Source organism: Homarus americanus, unplaced genomic scaffold, assembly GCF_018991925.1.
Source record: "Homarus americanus isolate GMGI-L3 unplaced genomic scaffold, GMGI_Hamer_2.0 scaffold31037, whole genome shotgun sequence".
Classification (NCBI taxonomy): Eukaryota; Metazoa; Arthropoda; class Malacostraca; order Decapoda; family Nephropidae; genus Homarus; species Homarus americanus.
Window position 1 is genome coordinate 23,524,062 of NW_024722227.1, and position 11,267 is coordinate 23,535,328.

At 45.8% G+C, this 11,267-nt stretch overlaps 1 protein-coding gene across 1 annotated transcript; it reads right to left on the reverse strand.

Annotated features, from left to right (window-relative positions):
• Nucleotides 1–6,622: 6,622 nt before the first annotated feature.
• LOC121862647 (pollen-specific leucine-rich repeat extensin-like protein 1) lies at nt 6,623–10,812 on the reverse strand. Its single transcript, XM_042360967.1, has 5 exons — nt 10,450–10,812; nt 10,092–10,313; nt 8,018–8,458; nt 7,339–7,789; nt 6,623–7,293 (listed from the first exon to the last, which is right to left on the reverse strand). The coding sequence occupies exons 1-5, from the start codon at nt 10,810–10,812 to the stop codon at nt 6,623–6,625; spliced, it is 2,148 nt and encodes a 715-aa protein (XP_042216901.1).
• Nucleotides 10,813–11,267: the final 455 nt, after the last annotated feature.

Here is an 11,267-nt window from a genome sequence, read left to right on the forward strand (position 1 = left end):
CAGAAGAAGATTAGTGAGAGACTGCTAGCACAGTTGGAAAAGGCAAGAACACTATCTCTTGGGAGAGAAACTTGCAGTTAAGGACAGCTTTGCCAAACAACTGGACCAGTTATTTGACATAATTACTTGCAAGAGTGCTTGGTGTTCTCTGTCCTGAGTTTGGATGCGATCATTGACTGTAAATCCGAGGGCCCACATCTCCTGTATTTGCAAAGCGTGAACTGAAAGATTCCTGTGATCGAACTGGCATTTGTCAAAGCACAGAGAAGACTGGCAGTATAGGAATCTCTCATGATTTCTAACCAAGATATTCCGAGGAGTCAAGAGACAGGGGCTACAGAGAGACAGAAGAGGAGAAAGAGTTGCCGAGGAAAAGAGACTTGAGAAGGCCCAATTGAGGTAAAAAGGCCGTGTGATTGAGTCAAAGCTGATTCAGAGTTTATTGACTTCCCCCATGGCTGATCCGAAGGTACTGACCAGGAGAATGGTGACTTTGTCCCTAACCAGAAAATTATGATCTAAACAGCAGGCATAAAAGATTCGAAATAGGAAAGATATCGAGCATAGCTCTGGCCAGCATGCGACACCACACTGTCTCAGAGAAACTGCAGAATAGCAACAGCTGCCTCTGGATTGACGGTGGTTGATAACACCTGATGATGTTCAACTGGTGATAGATCATAACAAAATAAGGAGAGCTCAGGAGAAACGTGTCAGTAACCTAGAAGAGGAGTTTGATAAGGGGATAAGAGAAAATGGAATCAATTGTTTGTTCTTTGATGGAGAAGGGATGACACTAAAGTGTTCATGAAAGTTGGAATTCTGACAAGTTGTTCCTGCCTACCATGGTGAAGGAGAACACCGCCTGCTGCAGTGAACCAGGAGGAAGTATTTGTGGCATTTCACTTGAGAAAAGATGACATCAGGAAACCAAGCTGAGATTGTAGTGGCAGATAACATTGTTGTGAACTGGCTCAGAGGAGGAGACGTAGACAGACCCTGAGCCATTGGAGGGGACAGCACCAAGCACGAACACAGAATTGGCAAAGGGGGGGTCATACAGTGGATAGAGCGGAAGGTGGGAGGAAGCTGGTCTGGATTGTTTGCCCGACCGCCACACCAACAGGTTGCCACTCAGACATCTGATCCAGGAGCTGGATGGCAAGACTCGTTCAAACAACAGATGGTCTGGTCCTCTCTTGGCAGATGCTTGGTTCTGCCACTGAGTTAGAAATAAATCCGAGCTTTGAAAAATCACAGTTAGCCCTCACTCGTTGAGCTTGCACATACTGTCATTGACGACCTGAGTGACCAGTACTATGGTTACATGATTTACAGTGCCATCAAAACTGGGGAATGCATGCCTGATAGATCGTTTATGTAGATTATGAACAAGAGTGGGCCTAGTACTGGCCCCTGGGGAACCCCACTGGTTACACGGCCCCACTCAGACTTAACACCATCTACACTGACCCTCTGCGTTCTATCGGTGAGCCATGATTTTATCCAATTTAAAACTTTCCCCTCGATACCATGAGCCTTAATTTTTCTCAGAAGCCTCTGATGCGGTACTCTGTCAAATGCTTTGCTAAAGTCTCAGTAAATAACATCGTAATTTTCGTCATTATCTACTACCTCGAAGACTTTCCTAAAAAACGTCACCGGTTTGTAAGACAAGATTTTCCCTTTGTAAACCCATGTTGAGAGTCGTAGATTAATTTGCTTTTCTCTAAATGCGATCGGATGCTATCTGCTATTATTGATTCAAGAAATTTCCCCACTACTAATGTCAAATTGATCGGCCGGTAATTTGACGCTGATGCTCTGTCTCCCTTTTTGAATATGTGTACTACATTTGCCTGTTTCCACAAGACTGGCACAACTCCTGTGTCTAATGATTTTGTAAATAAATTTACGAGGGGTCCGCTAAGCTGTTCCCTACACTCTTTCAAGACTAGAGGGAAAATTTGATCCGACCCTGGGGATTTTGTCTTCTTTAGTTTATTTATCCTCTTAAGAACATCCTCTTTTCTGATAGTGATATTCTTTAATTTCTCTTCTTCCTTTTCCCTAAATATCAGTTCCACCTCTCGAATTTCCTCGCACATTTCTTCTGTGAAAACTGATAAACTGTTCAATGCTCTGCTTATTTCTCACTGCCATTTATCACTTCTCCCCTCCCTGACTTGAAAGGCCCAACTTTGTCCTTGACCTCTGTTCTATATACCTGGAAAAATCCCTTGGGATTCGCCTTGGATTCTCTTGCTATTTTTATTTCATAGTCTCTCTTTGCTTTCCTTACATTTTTCTTAACATTCCTAGATATGCCTTGTTACGTATTTCTCCTTAGTCTGTACTCACCCCTGAAGATGTGAATTACACGAAAGCGCTTGGGAACTTCGTGTTTTCCTGTGTCCTTGTGCTTATCAGCATATATCTGGATGACCCGCACCTAATGTGATTTACTTGCATATATATATATATATATATATATATATATATATATATATATATATATATATATATATATATATATATATATATATATATATATATATATATATATATATATTAGCAATCGAGGAATCGCCTCCCTCCGGGCGGCTCTTTCGCTAGGCCACGGTAGGACGCCACCCTCCGGGAGGCTCCACATTGTCTCACTGTAGTGCATTAAGGTAGACCACATTTTTGGTTTTGCCATTAGCAGCAAGTATGTACAGATTTTTGCCAGTTCCCACTCTGGAGCATCCAACATAGAACTGTCCATGAGAGAAGCAAGGAAACACCAGGTTTAGGCCAACCATCTTTAGGGACTGTCCCTGGCTTTTGTAGATGGTCATGGCAAAGCTCACTTTAACCGGGAACTGAAGTCGCTTGAACTCAAATGGCAGGTCAGTGGTGATGAGAGGTATCCTTGGTATAAACACGTCCTCTCCTTTAGCTTTTCCTGTCAGTATTGTAGCTTCCAGTACATGTGGCATCATGTTCTTCACCACCAGTCTTGTGCCATTGCAGAGGATTGGTGGTTCAAGATTTCTTAAGAGCATTATAGGAGTTCCAATCTTGAGAGTGAGGTGGTGAGGAGGCATTCCAGCGGGCTCCAAAGAATTAAGGAATTCTGCAGGGTACTGGACTGCTTGGTCCTGGTCGATTACTGTATCAACAGATTTGAATGAGGTCTCACTGCCTGGAAGCTGTCTGAGTAGAGTCATGTTGATTTCAGCCACTGTTTCATTCTTTGGTGCCAGAATTGCGCGTTCACGCAGCCACTTGTGATCCTTGTAGTGGTGGATAATGTTTGGGTAGACCATGTTAGTGAGCTCAGTTGAGGACTTTACAACATTTCCACATCCTTGAGGAATGATTATTTGTCCTTCTGAATCAACAGGGAAAGTTCCATTCCCAATCTGTAGTAGAAGGTTTGCAAACCGTCCAGCATCCTGATCTCCTTGTAGATGTACTCTCATGTTTGTGGATAGGGTGAGTGTCTGAACACTTCTCCAAAGGTATGATGCCTTGAGGCACGCATTCAGTTCATCAGCTGGAGTGCTTCGAGGAATGACAGGTAGGGTCTGGCGAAAGTCTCCAGCAATGACCATTGTAATGCCACCCATGAGCTGGTCATTTTCTCGTATGTCTTGCAAGGTCCTGTCCAATGCTTCAAACGCTAACTTGTGAGACATAGTGCATTCATCCCAGACTATGAGGCTGCATTTTTCTAAGAGTTTTGCCTTTGCCGATCCTTTTTTGATGTTGCACACTGGATTCTCATTGTGAGCGAGGTTGAGAGGCAGTTTAAAAGTTGAGTGTGCAGTACGTCCTCCTTCTAGTAGTGTTGCAGCAATGCCTGAGGATGCCACAGCAAGAGCAATTTTCCCCTGATGACGTACTTTGGCCAACAGAAGGTTGATCAGGAATGTTTTTCCTGTCCCGCCAGGTGCATCGAGAAAGATCATACCTCCCTGCTCCGCTTGTATCGCTTGCAAGATCTGTTCATAAGCATTTGCTTGATCAGGCACCAGGTGAGGCTCATTTTCTCATTAACTCAATCAAGATTAGGAGGTCTATATATACTCCTGTGATGAATTTTTCCCTACTATCGATTAATTCTTTCCAAATTGTTTCTGTATTCTGCTCCCAGTTTTGATTTCCTTATTTATTTCACACTTCAGATTATCCCTGACATAGATTGCTACTCCGCCTCCTTTCCTAATCTGCCTATCGGTATGGAATAATTTGTAACCTGCAATTTGGTATTCGACAGGTAACTCACGTGAGTCTAGGTTTATCCATGTTTCGGTGAATGCTATTATATCGAATTTTTTCGGTACATACCAAAGTAAGCCTCATGCTCGTACAGCAATTGAGTAGCTGCTACCTCTTCTATTGTGTCATTCAGTGACCATCATCTTCCAGTAGGCCAAGAGATTTTACGCTTCTGTGGGTTCTGCAGACTGTCCATTCACTGTCTTGTTCTGCGCCATGATGTTGGGCCACGGATGTGATGCAAAAAATAGTCTTCAAACAATAACATTCAAAGTTGTTGGGATGAACCGTGTGGAGCACATCTCAAGCATTGCCTGAGTTTATCCTGTATCAGCCAACATCGGATCCTTGAGCTCTTCTCTGGAACTTTTTCCATTGAAACTGCCATATGTAGAACTTGGGTAAATCAACACCTGGGGTATTTGGGGCAGCTCACTCTTCCTGCTGAAAGCTTAAAAGTCCAGTAGGAAGTCGTATCAGCATAGGATTTGCCATTTGATTTGAGGACTCTTCTCTGAAGTAACTCACTTTGATATTCCATTTCCAGAGTGAACAGCCAGATGAATACTGTTGGACATCGTTCGTGTCATGGGAAAATTAAAAAATTCTCCCATACAGCTTCAATATTGTATATAACGGCCCTGCTGAAACTTGTCACCTCATCTGAGTTTCCATCTTTTTCCAATGCAAAGATCACTTGGTCAGGCCATCATCATTACATATAACATCATCCATCATCACTGCATATAACACCATCTATCATCACAATATATAACACCACCCATCATCACTACATATAACACCACCCATCATCATTACATATAACATCGTCCATCATCACTACATATAACACCATCCATCATCACTACATATAACACCATCTATCATCACTACATATAACACCATCCATCATCACTACATATAACAACATCCATCATCACTACATATAACATCATCCATCATCATTACATATAACACCATCCATCATCATCACTACATATAACACCATCCATCTCCAGATCGGTAAAGTACTTTCCGAGATTCTGGTGAGGACACACACACACACACAGACATACTTCTTGTTTTATATATATATATATATATATATATATATATATATATATATATATATATATATATATATATATATATATATATATATATATAACCATATTTATCTATTCAACTACTAGAGTGACTAGAATTTACTGAGAGTAAAGGTCGTGTAGACGGGAGCCCCCTGTGAGTTGCCAGACTCTCACAGCATCCGAGACTTGGTGAAGGTGTCGTGGCTAGAGAGACGTAACCCGCAAGCTTGAGCATCGAGTATGTGTGTGGTAGGATGCGGTGTATGTGTTTACCTGCGTTGAGCTCTTCCTCTCTTATTTCTCTCTCTCTTCTTTCACAATCTGTTTCTTTATTTTTGTTCGTGAAAAGTGTGAAACATGGATAATACTTCGTTTTTTCTGGAATTTAGCCTATTACCTTGTGTTCGTTATCCCAATTCACTCATTTTAAAGTCTGCTCTTCAAGGCCAATAAACTAATTAAGCGGTTTTTGGTGCAGCTACAGTATGTGTGAGTTAGAAGCTCGGTTAGAAGACGTGATAACAATATATATAATATTCTTCGTCCACAGGGAGAGAGACGAAATAAAAACAAATACGACAGGGTCCAGCGATTATATGTAAATAATACATTTATGAAAATCATGATAGTATTAAGTACAGAAATAACATAATTGTAAAGAAAATAATTGTATACATAGTACGCATTATGAATAAACAAGAAAAAAACATGTACAAAAAAGTTTAATTGGCTTTCACTCGTATATCCCGGCCACACAAGAAAAGATGGAGAGAAAATGAAAGAAACAATTATGAATTACAAGATAACGAGGTTTGTATCCTTGCAGCCCCAAACGCCTGCCACCTAAGACCTGCCATCCATCACCTGCCACCCAACACCTGTCACCCAACACCTGCCACCCAACACTTGTCACCCAACACCTGCCACCCAACCCCTACAACCCAACACCTGCCACCCAACACCTGCACCCAACACTCACCTTGCACCCCAACACCTGCCACCCATACACCAGCCACCCAACACCTGCCACAACACCCAGCCACCCAACGTTTGCCACCACACACCTGCCATCCAACACCTGCCATCACAAACTTACCACCCAACACTTGCCACCACAAACCTACCACCCAACGGTTGTCACCACACACCTGCCACCTCACACCTGCCACCCAACACCTGCCACCCATCACCTGCTACCAACACCATTTTTCATCCATGAAGAATTCTCACTATTTTTTCTAAACCTTAATCCCGCTAACAAGCCGGATTTAGGACGTAAGGGAAAAAGACATAAATCTCCGTAGAGCTGGATTTTTATAGCGAACTGTGGAGGTGGAAGCCTGAAACTGCGGGACTGTGGAAGTGGAGGCCTGAAACTGTGGGACTGTGGAAGTGGAGGCCTGAAGCTGTGGGACTGTGGAGGTGGAGGCCTGAAACTGTGGGACTGTGGGACTGTGGGTGGAGGTCCTGAAACTGTGGGACTGTGGAGGTGGAGGCCTGTGTGACTGTGTGGAGGCTGAAACTGGGACTGTGGAGGTGGAGGCCTGAAAGCTGTGAGACTGTGGAGGGAGGCCTGGCTGTGGGACTGTGGAATTTAGGTCTGAAACTGTGGGAATGTGGAGGTGGAGGCCTGAAGCTGTGGGACTGTGGGGTGGAGGTCTGAAGCTGTATGACTGTGGAGATTTGGGTCTGAAGCTGTGGGACTGTGGAGGTGGAGGCCTGAAACTGTGGGACTGTGGAGGTGGGCCTGAAACTATGTGACTGTGGAGGTGGAGGCCTGAAACTGTGGGAGGTGGAGGTGGAGGTCTGAAGCTGTGAGACTGTGGAGGTGGAGGCCTGAAGCTGTGGGACTGTGGAGATTTAGGGTCTGAAACTGTGGGACTGTGCAGGTGGAGGCCTGAAACTGTGACTGTGGAGGTGGAGGCCTGAAGCTGTGGGACTGTGGAGATTTAGGTCTGAAACTGTGGGACTGGGACTGTGGGACTGTGGGAAGTGTGGGACTGTGGAAGTGGAGACCTGAAGCTGTGAGACTGTGGAGGTGGAGGCCTGAAACTGTGTGACTGTGGAGGTGGGGGCCTGAAGCTGTGGGACTGTGGGGGTCTGAAACTGTGGGACTGTGGGAAGTGGGGCCTGAAGCTGTGGGACTGTGGAGGTGGAGGCCTAAAGCTATGGGACTGTGGAGATTTAGGCCTAAAACTGTGGAGGTCTGAAGCTGTGGGACTGTGGAGGTGGAGGCCTGAAGCTATGGGACTATGGAGATGTAGGCCTGAACTGTGGGACTGTGGAGGTGGAGGCCCTGAAGTTGCAGAACTGTGAGGGTGGCCTGCAGCTGCTGTGGAGTTTGAGGTCTGTGGGACTGTGGGGTCTGAAGCTGTGGACTGTGTGGGACCTGTGGGACTGTGGAGCTGTGGGACTGTGGAGGTGAAGGACTGAAGCTGTGGACAGTGTGGAAACTATGGGACTGTGGAGGTGAAGGACTGAAGCTGTGGGACTGTGGAGGTGAAGGACTAAAGTTGTGGGACTGTGGAGGTTGTGGGACTGTGGGACTGTTGGAGGTGAAGGGTTGAAGCTGTGGGACTGTGGAGGTGAAGGACTGAAGCTGTGGGACTGTGGAGGTGGGGACTGAAGCTGTGGGACTGTGGGGACTGAGGTGAAGGACTGACCTGTGGGACTGTGGAGGTGAAGGACTGAAGCTGTGGGACTGTGGAGGTGAAGGACTGAAGCTGTGGGACTGTGGAGGTGAAGGACTGAAGCTGTGGGACTATGGAGGTGAAAGACTGAAGCTGTGGGGCAGTGGAGGTGAAGAATTGAAACTGTGGGACTGTGGAGGTGGAGGCCTGAAACTGTGGGAACTGTGGGGGTCTAGGTCTGAAACTGTGGGACTGTTTAGGTCGATGTATGAAGCTGTGAAACTGTGGAGGTCTAGGTCTGAAACTGTGGGACTGTGGAGGTCGATGTATGAAGCTGTGGAACTGTGGAGGTCTTGGTCTGAAGCTGTGGGACTGTGGAGATGATCGATTGAAGTTGTGGGACTGTCGAGATGGAGGCCTGATATTTTGGGATTGTGGAGGTGGAGGGTTGAAGCTGAGAGTATGCGACTGATGCTGAATGGATTGACTGTCAAGAGAGTAAAGTTAACATCAAGGAGACCGTGAGTGTAGTGTAGTGTAGTGTAGTGTAGTGTAGTGTAGTGTAGTGTAGTGTAGTGTAGTGTGGTGTAGTGTGGTGTAGTGTGGTGTAGTGTAGTGTGGTGTGGTGTAGTGTAGTGTACTGTAGTGTATGGCGACCTGTGTTGTAATGGTGATGCAAGCGAGCGGACCCGGGTTCGATCCCCGGGCAGTGTGAAATTATGGGCAAATTTCTTGACGCCATTTGCCTCTGTCTATCCAGCAGTAATTGGGAACCTGGATGTTAATCGATTTGCGGATCGTGTTTCGGGGAAATGGTTAGCCAGTGCAGTTGGCGAGTTGTCCGGTTTTCTCAGGCTATTCCTTGACACTGGGTCATACAACTCGTTAACTCAGGGTGTGGTTGTTGTGTTGGCGACAGCATTTACACCTTAAACAAATTCACGCTTAGGTGGCCCTTGGGCCGGCCATCCTCGTTACACGAAGTGGCAACCATTATTATTATATTTTTTAGTGTAGTGTAGTGTAGTGTAGTGTAGTGTAGTGTAATGGGTCAGTAGAATATCGAATCACTATGTATATTACCGTCCATGACCTAATTACTGACTTGTATAGTCCGAACTGACCAGGGCGACAACAACTAAAGGCCCTACGAATGAGTAGGAGGTTGAAAAATACATGGTTAACCTCAGGGGTATCATTAGGGCTCCTCAACTGACGGTGTCCACTATTTTCGAAACTCGACGAAGGTCCTCTCGGTGCTTGTCAGGTCTCCTAGAGCGTAAATCCGTAAGAATACGTAAGAGGGCAGGAGGTTAACAGTGTTTGACTCTATATTATTTAGTCAATCAAAAGTACTGCTGAAGGATAGCCACCATGTTTTATTCTAGTACTTGATACTATACAATTGGCCTTAAATTATACTTGATCTGAATCGTCCCAAAGACTGTCTAGGTGTTTATACAGTATTATCGACTAAAACTTATTTTGTATTGCATTTTGTCAAAATTTTTGTGTTTGTATAAAACTGATTCAAAACACTACGTATAACTTCGTCTTAGAAAGCTATGTTTACGAATCTCATAAAACAGTATGTGTATATTGTTGTCTCAAAACACTCTGTATATCATTGACTCAAAGCACTGTGCATATTATAATCACAAAACACTGAATATGTGATTGGCCCGAGATAGTGTATTACTGCATCCAAACACAGTGTATATACTACAGCTCAACGCTTCATGTGAGGGGGTGTTCAGGACCAGAATGAACACAGTTGTTTCAGTTCACACCTTTTATTGTGAATATTATATAAAAGACTTTGTGTTCCCTTGTTCTTTGTGGTGTGGGAGTGTGAGTGTGTGTGTGTGTGTGAGTGTGTGTGTGTGTGTGTGTGTGTGTGTGTGTGTGTGTGTGTACGCCTATTTATGGTTATTTTATCTTAATAATAAAAAGAGTGTAATAACGAAAGAGGAAATAAGAGCAATAGACTGCAAAATGGAGAATTAACTAATTCCAAGAAGGATCAAGAGAGACTGAAAGAAGCATTTTAGACAAACATACAAACGTAAAAATTTCTCCCCCCGTCCAGGCTGTCTGGTACATATACCCCTCTGGTCCTCAGACGCCAATCTCGAGTGGAGCCAATTATGGTGTTACGAGCAACTCTAATGACGGTCTGGAGCTTGCTGTACCCAGGAGGAACCTGCTGTATCCCAGGAGGAGCCTGCTGTATCACAGGAGGAACCTGCTGTATCCCTGGAGGAACCTGCTGTATCCCAGGAGGAACCTGCTGTACCCCAAAAGCCTGCTGTAGCCCAGGAGGAGCCTGCTGTATCACAGGAGGAACCTGCTGTATCCCAGGAGGAACCTGCTGTACCCCAACCTGCTGTATCCCAGCCTGCTGCCCCAGGGTAACCTGCCTGCTGCTATATCTAGGAAAGAGCCTGCTGTATCCTAGGAGGAACCTGCTGTGTCCCGGGAGGAGCCTGATGTATCACAGGAGGAACCTGCTGTATCCCAGGAGGAACCTGCTGTATCCCAGGAGGAACCTGCTGTACCCCAAAAGCCTGCTGAATCCCAGGAGGAGCCTGCTGTATCACAGGAGGAACCTGCTGTATCCCAGGAGGAGTCTGTTGTATCCCAGGAAGAGCCTTATGTATCCATGGGGGAGTCTGCTGTATCCCAGGAGGAGGCTGCTGTACCCCAGGAGGAGCCTGCTGTATCCAAGGGAGAGTCTGCTGTATCCCAGGAAGAGTCTTCTGTATCCCAGGAGGAGCCCGCTGAATCCCAGGAGTATCCTGCTGTATTCCAGGAGGAGGCTGCTGCATCCCAGGAGGAGCTTGCTGTATCCTGCTTGAGGGCTGCTTTATGGGGAGGATGCTGCTGTACCCAAAAGCCTGCTGCGCCTGGGAGGGAACCTGCTGTGTCCGGGAGGGGTGGGCATGCAGGAGAACCTGCTGTATCCCAGGAGGGACACACGCCCATCCCAGGAGCTGCGCTGTGCTCAAAGCCTGCTGGAATCCCAGGAGGAGCCTTCTGTACCCAAAATTACTGTATCCCAGGGAGCAACCCTGTGCCCCCAAAGCCTGCAGCATCTGGGAGACTTTGCATCCAGAATTTTGTATCCTGGGAGGAACTGCTGTATCCCAGGAGGAACCTGCTGTACCCCAAAAGCCTGCTGAATCCCAGGAGGAGCCTGCTGTATCACAGGAGGAACCTGCTGTATCCCAGGAGGAACCTGCTGTACCCCAAAAGCCTGCTGTTTCCCAGCAGGAGGAGCTTG